Source organism: Apodemus sylvaticus, chromosome 2 (assembly GCF_947179515.1).
Source record: "Apodemus sylvaticus chromosome 2, mApoSyl1.1, whole genome shotgun sequence".
Lineage (NCBI taxonomy): Eukaryota > Metazoa > Chordata > Mammalia > Rodentia > Muridae > Apodemus > Apodemus sylvaticus.
In genome coordinates this window covers 80483538-80499561 of record NC_067473.1, presented here as the reverse complement: position 1 = coordinate 80499561, position 16024 = coordinate 80483538, and the positions used below count along the sequence as shown (strand labels likewise).

Here is a 16024-nt window from a genome sequence, read left to right as displayed (position 1 = left end):
ATCCGCTGACAGAGGGAAGGGACAGGTTCACAGTGAGGTACTCAGGAATCACCAAGCCTTCCTGGGGTGAGTAGCGAGGGAGAAGAAAGTATGAGGCTTGACTAGTTCTGATTAGGTCTGGTGGCTCCTGGGAGCCCTCTGTCTGTTTTCTGTATATTTGTTGTCCTCTGGCCGCCATCTCTCTGCCCTTCCTCTACACTGCAGCAACACTCATCAAGGTCAATGACAACCTCTTTGCTGCCAAATCTGAAGAACAATTTCAACTCCAGCCAAGCTGGACTCTGCCCACCTGACTGGCTCCAGATTCTGGAAGTCATCCTGTCTTGGACTACCTGCCCACTCACCTTAGATGAGCTCACCCTGCTCAGGGACTTAACAGGATTACATGTAGACATCTCTAGTCTTTGACCTCCAGCCATTCGCTGGGTTAACCCTAGGGTCAGTTCTTTGCCACTTGTTCCCACTTTGAGGGACCAAAGCCAAGTCAAACACGAGAGTCCTAGAATCCTCCTGGACCCTCCCACTAAACCCACACTGTTTCAGCCCAGCTAGATTTCCCAGAGTCACTTACTCCATTTACCCCATGTGTGTCATCAAGTCCTGCTTGGTTCCCCTCAGACATCAATGGGACCTAGAAGCCTTCGTTGGCATCACAACTACAGCCTCTTCCTAGATCTCTCTCAGTTAGGAGCAAATCCTTTCCAAATACACATCTAGCTTAATGACTCCATATCATCAGCCTTGGAAATCTGTGTGCCTCACACCCCAGCTCCTAAGTATGGCACCCGTTGTCCCCATCCCTGCCTGGCCTTGCCAGGCTTACTTCCCCTTGAGCATTTGAGTGGTGAGACAGCATGTCTTTTGGTTGTGAGCCTAGCCTTTAGTGGATGAGCCATCTCTCCAGTCCCTGAGTCATGGCTCCCAAGGAAAGGATGTGTAGAAGAAGAAGAGCAGGGAGGAGGGAGCCTCAGGACACCACACTTGGAGGTTAACAACGGGAGGACATGACAGTGGATCGAGTATAACAAAGGTACAGGGGGTTGGAGACAGATGTGGAAACACGGGAGGTCAGAGAGGGGCAGAGAGCTTCAGAAAAGTAGCCTGATGCATATATAGGGAGTCTATAGGCAGGAGAACCTGTGTCACATAGGGAAGTGAGTAAGTGACTTACTGCCTCCCAGCACTGTTAGGGGGACTAAGAGTTCCTACATAGACAGTTCTATGGACAGTACACTCCATACATGTTGGATTGTCACTGACCTTAACTCCATGATTTCAGCTAGATGCTTCTGGGAATCACACCTTAGGAAAGGGGTGACCCCACTGGGGAGAATAGGAGCTCAATGACCAGCTACTAAGAATCTTAGAGAAAACCTGAGCATGCAGAGGAGTGGTCTGGGACTGGCTTCATGTCAACACGGTTCCTCTGTCCAAGTCATAACTTTGGGCAGCAGAAGACATCCCCAGCTTCTAGGTCTCTCCACTTTGGCATTCACACTAGCGACTCTGGCCTGTGGCATCCTGCTCATACAATGACACCCCTCTAAGAGTTTGGAAAATGCTAAAGCTCTGTATGCTGAGGCCCAGGGGACAGGGACTCAGAGGACCAGAGGAGGAAAGCCACCGGTCTCAACAAGCAGCTATCAATGATTCCTGTCTACCCAAGATGTCTCGCCAGCACAGCACAGTTGGCTGTGACATCATGTCCTTGAAAGAGACCCAACAGTACATCCTTGGCTGCCATAGCCTGTGTTGACTGTGAACTGCCCATGGAGTGTGATCATGGCTGGCCACACCGCAGAAGCCCTGGCCAGCAGATGTTCCCGTAATGTGGAACATTAGGCCCTGGCACAACCAGCTGCTATTCCAGCTGACAATGCCGGGGTGAGAGGGCATGAATGTGAGGGCTGGGAGTTGGGGGAAGGAGGGCAGGAAGTGGCAGCAGCCAGGATCCAGAGCTGCGGATCAGGGGTAGAGGCAGGGTAAATAATGCACGTCCTTAATAAGAGGTTGAGGGCCTTTCCTGTGTTAGATACACACGAAGCTACAAGAGGACAAAGGTGGAGGAAAGGCAGGGCCTCCCTTCTGAATCTGCCTAGGAGACAACAGATTTATGTTGTGGTCTTCTCTGCTGTGAGTCACAGGTTAGTGTCAGAGCAAGGGCTGAGTGTCTGTGGATACCCCAACTTGGATTTGCCAGGGCTGAAATCTGGAACAGCGAGCTAACAGGACTTGCTGGTGCCTTAGGAATGGCAAGTGATGCTGGGACTACCTTCTGTCACATCTGCCAAGTTCCTTGCCTGGGATTCCCAATGATCTACCTGTCACAAGCCTGGAAAGTCTCCCAATCCTTCACTCTGCCCCCAGTGTTGTCTTCTCACAGGCCAGGATAAGAAGAAAGCCCAGAAGAAGAACCCTAGGACCCCAGAACCTATAAAGACCCCACTCACAGTGACTGACCACCGTTGGACTTAGGACAGAAGGACAGGCCTTGAGATCTTCTAGCTGAGGACAGAAACGTATGTTCCTACCACGCACACAGAACACATGTGTTTCCCACAGCTCAGCGCAGTTCGTTTTAGTGGCAACAGAAGCCTTCACAATGCCTTTGTTCCTGAGCTTCCCTCTCCTCTCCCCTTTATTCTCTCTCCTTTCTACTTTGCTTTCTCATTTTCTCATTAATTCAAGAGATTCGGTGAAGACATATGAGTCCTGCAGGGCAGAGTGAAGTAAAAGCAGCCAGTCTGGGCCTCACGGAGCTTACATGGTTAGGAATGCTATGCTGAGTGAGGTGTAGGCTCATCTCCTACTGGGGATGAGGGGGAGGGGGCGATTATAAAATAACTCAGTGTCTTTGGTTAGCACAAGTTACTGTCATAACATGCTGGAGGTCAGGGGCCTAAAATAAGTCTGAATTAGTTAAAACTGGAGATGAGCAAGACTGTCAGAGGCTTGGGGTTTGGTGCTCTTTGGCTTATGACCCCTTCCTCCAGCTTCCAAGTTAGCAGCCTGGCCTCCTCAGCCTCCTCAGCCTCCTCAGCTCTCCTACCTTCTCTCCCTTCTAACGACTCTAATGACTTCAGACCACATTCATCCAAGCAACCCAAGACACTCTTCCTATCACCAGAACTCACACTAAGACCCTGTCAGATTAGGTGACAGACATATTTTCAGGTTTAGGGAGCTGAGAGTTAACATCTCCCTCTAGATAGCAGCAGAGGACCATTCTCTCCCTGCCATAGAGGACAGAGATCCAGACAGACAGACCGACATGGTATCCAGGTGATCCAGGTTGGTGGTTCAGAGAGATAAGCAAGAGTAAGGCAGAAGGCCATGCCAGGAGATGGTCGCATCCCAGGGAGCATGAAAGGGCTTGATTCAGAGTCATGGCAGCAAAGACAGAACTGTGGAGGGCAGTTTAGAGACAGGAACAGCGGGCGGGGCACGGTACAGGACATGGCTGGAGTGTGTCAGAGATGGCTGGTACTCACCCATGTCATTCATGTGACTACTACCCTGAACTCTCACCCCTTGGAAAGGAGATCAAAGAGGTGGAGTAGTCTCTGACGCTACCCTCAGGGCCTCCTTTCTATCTCTTCCTTCTCCATAGCATCCTTGGGACCACATACAAAGGGAATCAGTGTTCCAGTAGGGAACCTGGGTCTCTTAATGTCCAGGCAAGGCAAAATTCCAGCTCCTCACTACAGCTAAATATACCAACCTATGACTTTTATAAGCTAATAAGTAAATAAATAAGTAAATAAATAAATAAATAAATAAAGTAACTCTGGATTTGAAAGTTGGCTTATAAGTGTAGCATACCCTGTGCTTCACTGAATCACATACAAAGGCGGGAAGAAAGTACCACTGATGGATGTCATTCTGGCTTCTGACTTGGGTACCTGTATGGACTGGTAAAGATACAAACAGGTGGGAAGATGGATGGATGGATGGATGGAAGGATGGATGGATGGATGGATGGATGGATGGATGGATGGATGGATGGATGGAAAGAAGGATGGATGGATGGATGGATGGATGGATGGATGGATGGATGGATGGATGGATGGAAGGATGGATGGATGGATGGAAGGAAGGAAGGATGGAAGGAAGGAAGGAAGGAAGGAAGGAAGGAAGGAAGGAAGGAAGGAAGGAAGGATGGATGGATGGATGGAAGGATGGTTGGATGGATGGATGGATGGAAGGAAGGATGGTTGGATGGATGGAAGGATGGATGGTTGGATGGATGGATGGATGGAAGGATGGATGTTAGAATGTATAGATAGATAGATGAATATGTATGGGTGGATGGTAAGTAGAAGAGTAGGTGGATAGATAGACCACAATAAAAGGACTAGTTAGCAGTCAAATGGTGAGAATCTAGACCGGTTGAAATCATGTTTAGTCTCACATATGCTAGATTTAAGAGGGTAGTAAGAGCCAAAATTAAACCAGACGAGAATGGGTGAGGGGGCTAGGGTGGGCAGATGATTATCCCGTGAGAGAGTGAGTTCACACAAGAACACACCAGAAGGCCGAGGTTTAGATGTTGGGGCTGAAGAAGAAGGAAGGCTCAGTGCAGCAGTGTAGGGGAATACCAGGACAGGGAAGTGGGAAGGGGTGGATGGGGGAACAGGGGGAGGGAAGAGGGCTTATGGGACTTTCGGGGAGGGGGGATCCAGGAAAGGGGAAATCACTTGAAATGTAAATAAAGAATATTTAAAAAGAAGAAGTTGAGGCTGGCAAAAAAAAAAAAAAAAGGCTGCAGAGGGGAAGCAGGACATGAAGGTGACACAGGTGACACAGCAGCCAGGATGCAGCTCCTAGAGACAGAAGCTCAAGGTCCCACCTCCCCACCCTCCTCTAAGGCAGGCCTGTTTCCTTAGAGCTAGCTTCACTTGATGCCTTCCCCATCCAAACCCCTCATTCCTACACCCCAGTTCTGCCCCAGCCCCAGCCCTGACTCTCCCAGTTCAATCTACACAAACCCCGCTGAGAAATGAGGGCACCGTGGGCCACAGAGAGCTACTGCACACACCGAGGTATGTGCCCACAGTCCCGGCTGACAGTCCACACCAAGCAGCAGTGACTCCTGTGACAGCAGGGGGTGGGGAAGAGGGGGCTGGAGGGGGGGAGCATCTACTCAGGCGTAGAGCTGAGAGAGAATGCAGGAGCCATTAGTCTTTGAAGGGGACAGAATGAAGAGCTAATCAGAGGTTGTCATGGTGATGATTCTGTCCAGTTCCACACAGAGTTCAAAACTCAGGAGCCCAGAGACACCAGAGTGACAGACAAAGCCACAATCCTCCCTTCCTTTCAGGACCCATCCAGAGATATTCAGGCTTTCTTAAAGAAAGGCCTTCATTTGAGCACGCAGTTTGAAAGTGAAAAACAACTCAATTTCCTGAAATTCACTTGACAGTCAAGGTTTCTTGTTTCATGGAATGAGCAACCCTCCCTCTCCCCCTCCACCTCTGATGATGCGAGAGAAGAAGTAGAGCCAGAAACTAGAAGCCAGAAACACAACTGGTAGCCTCCCCGGATTGCAGATGCTCAGGCCCCACTCAGACCTAGGTACGAGATACATGGGGACCACGCAGAAGTCTGTGCTTAACAAACCTCCGGAGAGTCTGATACATGCTTGAGTTCTGACAGGACCAGCTCTGGAAAGTATGAGTCTGAAAATATCCCTCAGTCAGGTTCCTATGAACCCTATGAACTCAGGGTAAGTTTCTCAGAGCAAGGGTCTCTCGTGGTTGGGCCTGGCCAGTGTTGGAGCAGCTAGAAGGCCAATGGGGGTGGGGAGCTGGTCAAGGCATCTCAACTCTATCTAGGACAAGTCTAGAACAGCAACAGAAGGCCTCTCTCCTGACCTGCCACAGTACTTCAGACCTTGCTCATGGATTTCAGCATGTGGCATGGACTGAAGACTAGCCCAGCAGCTCTTCCTGGACACAGGAAGGTTCCCATGCTCACGGCCCAAGGCCCTGCCAAAGAGGAGGTGCTGCTGGCTACAATCGAGACACAAGCCCTAATCCAGATGGAGGGATCAAAGAATGGGCTTGCATGGCCTGCTGTGCATCGACCAACTGCAACTCCTTCTCCTACTGGCAGTGCGGCAGAAAGGGAACTCCCCAGTCAGGAGTTCTGGGCACCCACCCAGAGCTGGCTGAGACTCTCCATGTGACTTGCCAGGGACAGCACCTCTGGCTCTAGACGCTTCACATGTCATGTGGCAGAGCCAGGCTCAGAGATGGCTCGGGTCCAGAGATTTAGAATGAGAAATGAAAATAGTGAAATATACCTCCATTCCTCCTCCCAAGAAACCCATCCAACACATGCCCAACATGGTGGGTGGGGTGGCGTTTCCAACCCTGAAGACAGGAAGATGAGAGAGTATGGGTACCACCACACAGTACCATGCATGGCCCCTCTTCCAACAAACCAAACTTTCACTTCAACAGACCCAACTTGCTAGATATGCCATAGCTGTCTCCTAATCTATTCTAGAGCTGAGAAATCCCTGCCACCAGCCAGCCATCACCATGTTGAAGTCAGGCATGTGTTTGTGGGGATGCGGGTGGGAATACCACCTCATTGCCAGTCATGTGAAAAAGCACATTTCCATATGGTACAAAATAACTGACTCCACTCTTGGTACACAAGTCTATTGAACTGTACTTTTATCATTATCTCACAGTGTCAAGCATTGCCCCATGTTACACATACTCATGTCTCCTGTTTGCAGTCTCTTGACTGCACCAGACCACCAAGGTCTGTATCCCTGCCCTGTGTGGTGATTTCAGAGCCTGTCCAGGCACAGCATCCTCAGCTGGCCCTGACACTGAGAAGCCAGTGAGTGGGTGTGTGAACATATGTGTGAAAGCTATGCTGAGTTCACAGCCCCGGGCCCTGAAGCAAACCGGCAGGCTTTCTTCTTCATTTTCAAATGTGTCTCAGAGTTATCGCTACTTTCTGGTGGTGTCTGTGCTCAAGGACAACACAGTTGGAGAGGCAGGAGGAGAGGACAGTTGATTGATTCCCTACTCTCCCCAACCAAGGCTAACAACACAGCACAGTTCTTAATCCTGTGCCACTTCCAAATGTAATGAGATCTTAGCCCAATTCACCTGCTCCATGGCCTTTCCTCTCCCACCTGACATCACATGGGCCCAGGATTAGGGGTGCTTCTCTAGGGCGATTCAACTTGTCTACACTTTACAATCAGCCAAAGGCAGGCTCTGAGGACATACCTCCTTGGAGTCTGAATCCAGATGCTGCTGACCTTGGCTGCATGTGGTGATTGACACCTTAAAGTGTTCCTAGGGACTTCAATGGCATGGCACAGTAGAGTGAGACGGTCCCTGCTTTAGGGACACAGATTGTTTAATCAAAGACTCAGGTGAGGACACCCCTAGAGGCAGGCATGAGGCTCCTATGAGGCTCAGAAGACACAAAGGCCCTCCCTCAGGGGCTGACAACAGGGTTTAGCTGTCCTAAACCCTGAACCCAGGAGGGTGGCCAGCATCTGCCTGTCCAGATGCCAGTTTTTGCAGATCATACCACGGGACTTCCAGACACGGACTTGATAGGTGCTACACTCAGCGCGGCCTTCCCCCAGGGGCTCCATTCCTCTGCCCTTGCCCTTCCTCAGTAGGACCTCCCCCGACTGAAGCACTTATGCAAAGCACCCCTTGCCTTGAAGGGGCTCTGCTCTGACCAGTGCAGGCCCCTCTTGGACACAGACCTAAGACCTTCTCCTCCTCCGCAAACCTCTCCCCTGCTTCTGTGTCCGGCAAGGAAGAAATCTGTTAGCAGAAAGACGTCACTCTCCAGTTGCAGCACTGGAGCAGACTGGGGGGAGCTCATACCTCTGGACCTATCCCAAAGTACACACAGGCTCTACCACCCTGCCGTGGGCTTCGAGATGATGGGCAAGGAATCAAGAAAGGGACTCTTGAGCTCAGGTGGAAGGAAACTCCACTGCTCACTTAGGCCGACAAGCTGTGTACACGCATGAACACTGAGGACACAGGTCTGCTCGGTTAGGGCCTGCTCTGTAAGTGCTAGCTCACAGTTCCCGCCTGTACTCGATAGGCTATTCCCACCTAGGCTCCATCTCTCACCTCCCCTCCTCTCCTCAGCTCTCTGAAGCCAGAGCTGGTTCTCAACTCTCCCTTCTCCTTCAGAAAGCCTTTCCAGGCAGTTCCAAATGGCATCTACCTCTGACCTAGCAAGAAGGTGGGAAGCCTGGAGCTTTCCGCACGATGAGGGAGCCTCACAGAGGTAGGGACCCTGAAGTTCTCAAGCCCCTGCATCTTCCTGTAGACTACAGCTGCTAGGTATCACTCCCCTCCCTCCATTATACCCAAGAAAATTAAGGCATCACATGTCTACAAAGGTGACGTGGAAGTCATGCCTGGGCTCAGAGTGTGCTGTCCTAGGGCGGTGCGTTCCAGTGACTGAGGCTATCAACTGCCTGAATTCAGGCTCCCCTCGCAATGAACTGCATGCATCCTTAAGCAAGGTGCAGGCTCTCTTTGCACCCATTCCTTCCTCTATGAAGCAGGAGTGATTACAAATGCCCCGAGCCCTCCATGTTCTCCCTTGCTCCCTGCTCACCTGAAGGCCGATGCCCACCCCTCCCTTGGATTGGTTTCCATAGCTCTAGCTTCTCACCAGAACCTCCTGGGAGCTGTTGAGTGTCAGGTAACTATGTCAAGCCAAGATTCTGGTTTAATCTGAGCTGTGGTTTGTGGATGGTCTCCTAAAAGGTCCTCTGGGTGTTCCAGGCTACTCCAACCCTACCTGCTCCTCCTGGTCCTCACCTCTTCGTCTCTGAAGCCACCAGGGGAGCCCCTCCCACCCCACCTGCCTATCCTTCTATTAGGGCTATGCTCATATCTGTCCTCTTTAGCTTTAGCCTTCAGACAAGAGCACCCTACGAGCAAGCCTGTCTTGTCAGCTCCTTTGGACCAGTGTTCAACTGAGGAGTGTAATTAAACTGTACACAGCCTCACACAGCAAGCCCTCCTCTCTCTCCCCTCCCCCTCTGTCAGCCACTATTTGGGACCAGTGACTCCAGGTCAGGAGGCAGGCTGCATGGCGTCTCCCCACAAGGTAGACAGACACTGGAGAGCTATTGCCTTCAGGACCTACTTTCCCACCCACACAAACAAAAAACACTTAGATCATAGAGTCTTCGCACAGTTTTTGGGTTTCCTCCCACTGCGTACCCATCTGCCCCCGTTCCTCAGTCTCCCTGGTTGATATGGGCTAAAGTTCTGGTCTGGTAGCAAAGCAGGAGTGCTATGTTGGGAGCGCCTTCTCCTGGTCAGTCTTTGCGAAGAAGCTGCTGGCCTGAATCCGGTCCAGCAGGAGTTCTATTTAACTGGGCTACAGATGAATGAAGTCTTCAAGCAGATGGTTATCAGAACGTGAGTCCAGAGGGAAAGGTGTACCACTAAGGCTGTAGTGGAGCCCCGCCACAAGGTAGATTCAGCCTGTTCTGCAGGCCAGAGCAGGAGAAAAGCATGGCCTCTCCAAGATGCCCACCCAACCTCCCCTCTCACCCCCACTCCCTACCCTCCATCCCGATCCTCAGGGGATGTTGGAAGAAGACCCCTGGATCTTACCGGGAGCTGTGCCTATCTCTCAGGGGCATGAACTTGTTAGAAGGCACTTTGTGAATCCTTGGAATCATTTGAGGGAACAGACTAAAGGTGTATATGACCACACATCCAACATCTGGTACAGTAGCTCCCCATACGAGCCTCACATTAGGGAAAACCCTGGGGTTGACTGCTGCTTTCCCTGGCTTCTGTTAGACCCAGCAAGTAGGAAATAACCCCACAGCCTTTCCTCCAGCTGGCCAGATAGTCTAGAGCCCAGCTACCACAACAGCTGTATTCCTGCTGCCGCTGGTCCCAGGTGGCCCATGGGCAAGCTCGCAGACAGCTGCTATCCAGACCAGACCCAGGAGAAATCAGTCACCCCTTTAAGTCCACCCCTTTAAGGCCACTTTAAGTCACCCAGAACATCCCAGCTCAGACTGGCACAAGGAGAGCCACCTAATGTCACTGAGAATTGCAGATATGGGACACTGTGGTCTCAGCGCGCTTTCTACAGAGTTTCACACCCTTCCACCATCCTTGCAAGGCTGGCCCGCGTAGGCTGAGGACACCGAGACTGCCTGCTTCCTCACTCACCCGGCGAAGACTCGTTTAGGCCCATCAGGTCGTTGGCCCTCTGGATCCTCTCCAGGCACATGGCTTGTTCCTTCTTGAAGATGCAGTCAGAGTGCATAGCAATAGCCTGTAGGATACGGGGAACAGAAGATGAGAGGGCACAGAGCCCTGTAAGCCCCTCTGCTTCAACTCAAAGGGTGTGAGGGATAAACGTGGCAGGAGGGTGAAAAATTAATCTGCTGTGTTGCAGATGCCTTAAGGTCTATCCCCAGACCCCAAATCAATGTGTGAATCCCACAGGCCTCAGTCTCCATGCTGTAGTGACATTAACAATTGCATGTGCTGCCCTCTATCTGTTGGGCATGTATGCACATCCATGCTAGAAGCTCAAACACTGGGAAGGAGGAGCTATTTTTGTTTACTTCATTTACTGTTGCAAACATGTAACCAAGTCTAGATGTTATTTAACTTGTGTCAAGTCACGTGACTTGGTAGGCGGTGTAACAGGATTTGAATCTGATGTTCTGGCTCCTGCTGCACTTTATGGGGAGGTTAGGGGTGGTAATCTGTGAACTATGGGAAGCAGACAAAGGGGTAAGGGTAGGATTCAGTGGTCTCCTCTCCACTCTATTTCAGAGGAGGAAAGCCAGGTACTAAGCTCAGCCCAGGTCCCATAGCAGGTCCAGGGACTTCACAGCCTCACGCTGCTCTCATGATAGATGCCCAAGTTCATGTCCATCAAACCCTAGGCCGGAAGTGATTGTCTTAACAAGGAATCCGAGCTGTCAAGGGCCATGTTCCAAGACAGATCCAATCCCACCTGCTCACGGAGAGCGAGATGTGCGTGTCCTGACACTCAAGGAGTTACAGATCAGGAGGAGGAGGGATACCTCCAGACGACAGGATCCTGAGTTTAGGAGTCAGAAGGGGGTCTTGTGGTACGATGACCAGAATACCATCGTGTGGCCCTAACCAGGGACCCTGAGCACGGTTGAGCTAGCCAGATGCCATGCAACTCTAGGTGTCAATGCACATATCACCGTCTTAATAGATTTGAAAATTCTGTAACAACTCTGTGGTGTGTGTGGAGAGGGTCCAGGGGTGGGGGAGGGCTGTTGGTAAAAATGCCAGCCTTGGGCTGGCTTGGCTGAGAGTACCCAGAAGTCACTGGTTCTCCAGGTAGAGGCGCAGTACAGTTGCAGAAGACTCTGGGCCCTTACCGCAGGCAGCAGAAGGAGAGCAGTCAGGGAGAGCTGCAGGACTCTGGCCATGGTGCTCCCAGCCTCAGAGAGTCAGTCGCCGCCACCCGCCACTGGCCACACAGCGCTGAAGGGAAGGAAAAATAACACACCATGTCACCTGCAGCAGGTGCCCAGTCCAGGCTTCCAGTCCTGGTTACCCTTGGGGCCAGGACCCCTTCACTCTTCCATCCCCCGAGACAAGTTGAGCACCATCTACACTGCGCCCACAGTAGGGCACCGCATGTGGGTACATGCCAGCTCAGCCACCAGGCTACTTGGAGCACTCCAGAGCAGTTTATTCCTCTGCAGAGACCAGCTGTCTCCACATCTCCACATTCTCTGCTTTCGCACAGAAACAGCCCCTTGGCTGGGATAAGCATGCCCACCTAGCAATGACATTTCCCAGGTTCCCTTGTTCCCAGACACGCACGTGAGCCTCTTGTGCAGGGCACACATGCTCTCGGCTGCTTCACTTAAGTCCAGCGCCCACCTTTTCCTCAGCAGACTGGATAACACCCCAGAGGTTGGAGAATGAGAACGGGAGAGAAGCCAGCATCCCTGAGCGGACTGTGACAGCAAGACACCTCTCTAGCCTGTGTGACCTAGCTAACTCCACACAGCTCTGGTATGGAGAGGCAAGCTTCTGCACCATCTGTTCATTCTGAAAGGGCCTCTTTGCTCTCAGTGCGTAGTTGGGACAAGTCCATTCTCCCTATACCCCGTCTCACCCCACTTTGACTTCTAAAGGGTGTGGTCACATCATAGTGCGGCTGGATCTCGACTCAAGGACCGGGGTGCGAGGACCAGGGCCCCAGAAGGGACCAGAGAACCTACAAATAATTGAGGAAACTGGGGGAACCGAGCTCACACTCGGCCTGAGCCTGCTCTGCTTCTAAAACTGACCACTGACACAAACGCCCAGCCAGTCAGGAGCTCTGCCCTGGGAAAGCTTTGCCCTTGGACAGAGAGCAACACAGATGAGGCTAGTCCCTGCAGCAGCAACATAGATGAGGCTAGTCCCTGCAGCAGCAACACCCCGCCCCTGCACAGCAGAGAGCTGCCGTCCCTTCAGAGTGATGGTGGTTATTACTCCATTGCTGTGGGAAGGATTATTAAGTAGCGCTATTCAGAGCACAGCTAACACAGAAAGCGTTTCACTATGGAGGCCACAAGGATCTGAAACACGCCTGCCCCCGTACCCCACGTACCGAGTGGCTCCAGCTTTTCTCACCCACGCCCCTGTGCCCCAAGGGCTTGGTCTTAACACCCCCCTTTCAACCTTTTTTGGCTCAATCAGGTAATAAACAGATACACAAAATAAGGAAGAAAACCAGTGACAGGGAGATGAAGAGAGAAGCATGCCCCTTTCCAGTCTACAGGTCACTCACTCCCACTCCGAGGAGATGGTAAGGAGATGGAGGAGAGCTGCTGGGGGGAGAGGGGCAGGTGGGGCTGGGTGGATTGCAGGAAGCCTGGGAATGACAAAAGGTTGGGCACGGGGGCATGTGTGCTGCCCCTCCCCTCCCCCAAGGCCCCATGCACCCCTGTGAGTAGAGGCTTCTCCCTTCTAACACTGGTGGTTCCTCAAAAGTATTCAATCGCCTCTACCAGTGTGAGATCCCAGACACTGTCTGCAGAACTGGCCTCAGGTGTGGTTAGGGACTAGGGTTAGAACTAGGCTAGGGAGAATGCCTAGTTCTGGGGACCGCAGCGTCCGCGAGAGAACAGGACAGAAAACCCAGTAGGTCCAGGGTGTCCTCTGAGCTCAGGGGTTACTCTTTCACCTTGAGTAATCTCAAGACTCCAGAGAGACTCCTACAGAGCTGTGCCCCTCCCCCCAGGGAAGTCCTTCAGGAACAGACTGTCCCTGAACACACCTCCTTCCTCTGCAACCCAGACCCTCTCAGCCTACTGCAGCCTCCGGCTACCTGTCAGGCTGGCCCTCCAGCTGACACCGTGTGGATTACAGTGGGTCTGCTTTCACCTTTGTGAGAACCTTGGGATGTCCACCGGGACAAAGAGCCGCAGCTCGAGGGCTCCCTCTGCTGGAGGGAGCATGATGGTGGGGCGCCTGGCTACAGTGGTGTAGTTCTCCCTCCCTCTCAATCTCCCTCCCTCTCCCTCTGCCTCTCCCTCTATCTCCCTCTCCCTCAATATCTCTCCCTCTCCCCCTCTCCTTCAATCTCTCTCTCCTTCCCCCTCTCCCTCCCCCCCTCTCTCTCTCTCTCTCTCTCTCTCTCCTTACTCCCCTCCCCTCTCTCTCTCTCCCTCTCTCTCCTTCCTCTCCTCTCCCCTCTCTCTCTCCCTCTCTCTCCTTCCTCCCCTCTCCCCTCTCTCTCTCCACACTCCTCTTTTCTAAGCAAAGGAGCATAGAAATATGTCACATCCACACACACTAAAGCACCTCTATCGCGGGGCTGCCACTTGAAAGCATCACTCTGATCATCCGTAATGGCGACTCCCCTCCTCTCCTCATGTATGTGGAGACCCAGAACCACATACAGTCAATGCTCCTGTGAGGATACTCGCTCCGACACAGCACACCCTGCTTCCACAGAGGTGTACAGGGACCCTCAGTTCTGTGTACAGTCTCCTGGACAGATCACAATCCAGGGAGATATCCATGGTGCTGACGCAGGAGCTGTGGACGCACATGGGTGAATGGCTCAGCGGGCAGGGGCGAGCACGGAGCAAGAGCCAGGGTCCTGGATAGCACTGCTGCCCCACCAGGTCCCTACCACAGGGGTATCGGGCCCTGGCTTCTCTTGCTGTCTCTGGAGACCTCACAGAGCACCACCCTCTACTCTTCCGGGGGCTTCTCTCCTGTCCCTGCACTTTCCCAGCAGCACCTGGTACTTGCTTTCCACAGTGTTCTGTGGGGCCCGGGCACGGTGCTCACTGGGTGGCCTTCCTAAGATGTGGTGACACACCAGCTTGATGTGGTGTGTCAAGCTACCCAGGCTACCTCTGCCCCCAAACTCCTTAGAGATGCAGGTGTCCCTGTCATGGAATATGTCAGACCACCACGGAGCTGTCAAACACCCCCCCAAGGGGAGGGACATCAGGCCCTTTCCTGACTACCCTGCATGCCCCCACTCTCTCCCTGGGGTTCAGCTGTGCCAGGCAGGTGGCTCAGAGAACAGGGAAGCCCTGCCTCCAAGCTCTTAGTGGAACTGAAGTGGGACTATCCCCTGGAAGTTTTAGCCTTGACCCCAGGCAATGTACTTAAGCGTCCTGCTCAGCCTCTACAAGTTGTCTGCAAAGTGGGAATGACAGACACGCCGGATCCACAGGCAGCGCTTTGAGGATGTGCTACAGCCCAGCATCTGTGAGGTGTCTCTCTCTGCGGTCACGATTCTTGTGCCACTGTGTTGTCACCTCCACCCTGGATCACAATCACTGGGAACAGCCAGCCTGCTGCACTTCGACTCCTAATGGCCGATACTTACTAAGTACTCAGTATGTGCTGGGCACGCCTCCAAGCTGAATACCCATCCACTCCTGTAACTTGACTGACACTTATGACGGAGCTCCTGGCACTCTCCTCATTCTACGGGGAAGGCAACAAAGGCACAGAAAGTCTATGCAACTTCTCCAAGGTTGCACAGAAAGCATCCCATAGAACTAAAGTGTGGCTCCAAACCGTAGGCTCCCCTCTTGATGTCTGCTGCTCTGTCACTTGTAAAGGAGCCTGCTGAACCCCCATGTGACTACTCACAGCGTCAGAGGTGTGCAGATCCTCTGCTGCTGCCTGTCATGTGCCTGTGCAGATGCAGGCCTACGGGTACCTGCCCCGTCTTCAGGAAGAACAGCTGTGAACAGGACATTTCGGTCCTGCCTGAGATCAACTTGAAAGGCCACCTCATCAGGGTAAAACTAAGACCAGAACAGGAAGGCGTGTCCCAAGGTTACGTGGGATAGAGCCTAGAGATGTGCCTGGCAGGGAAACGGGTGTGGACTGGACTGCAGGGAGTGTAGGAGACCCCAGACCATGCCTACCCCTCCACCCTGACAAAGCCTGCCCTCCCTGGGCCCCAGCAGAACTGAGGCTGAGCCAAGCAGGAACTGACAGCCGGAACTTCAGCATCACCAGAAGAACCGGTGACTCACAGACCTCGAGACATTCTAGTCAGAAGAAGGGGGGATCTGCAGACCCTTCAGCACCCTCACTGCACCAAACCCAGCAAAGGCCATCTGCTACTCTCAGCGGGGGCGTGGTTTCTGCTGCAGGCCACTCACGACTCCTCCCACAGCTGCTCCAGACCCTCAGTTGAAGTCTGGTGTCTCTCTGCATCCTTCCATACCCCGAACTCCTTCACCCTATGGAGCACCTGGAGAGGACTGAGCACAAGATGATCCCATCCCTCCGCTCTCCATACAGACCTGGGTTCCATATATGCCCTGCACCAGAACCACCTCTAGAGCAAAACATCAGGAGGCAGGGAGGAGGTAGAGGAGGCTAGGGCCGGTCTAGCAGCTAGGGACACTGAAGGACCATGCCAGGAAAGGGGGTGGCCCTGAGAAACTATTGCTACACCCCCACCAAGGGAAGAGATTTTTCATGGCCACTGAGCAGAGCCATTTGGGATAAGGACT

At 52.6% G+C, this 16024-nt stretch overlaps 1 protein-coding gene across 3 annotated transcripts in view; it reads right to left on the bottom strand.

The window, feature by feature from the left end:
• The window catches only part of Adcyap1r1 (ADCYAP receptor type I), a 42839-nt gene extending 31356 nt beyond the window's left edge, over nt 1–11483 (bottom strand). For all 3 annotated transcript variants that reach the window (XM_052173781.1, XM_052173782.1, XM_052173783.1), the window contains exons 1-2: nt 11408–11483; nt 10209–10314 (exon numbers count right to left, since the gene is read on the bottom strand). In XM_052173781.1, the coding sequence (XP_052029741.1) occupies nt 10209–10314; nt 11408–11458 (157 nt within the window). In that variant the 5' untranslated portion in view covers nt 11459–11483. The remainder of the gene's footprint in view (nt 1–10208; nt 10315–11407) is intronic.
• Nucleotides 11484–16024: the final 4541 nt, after the last annotated feature.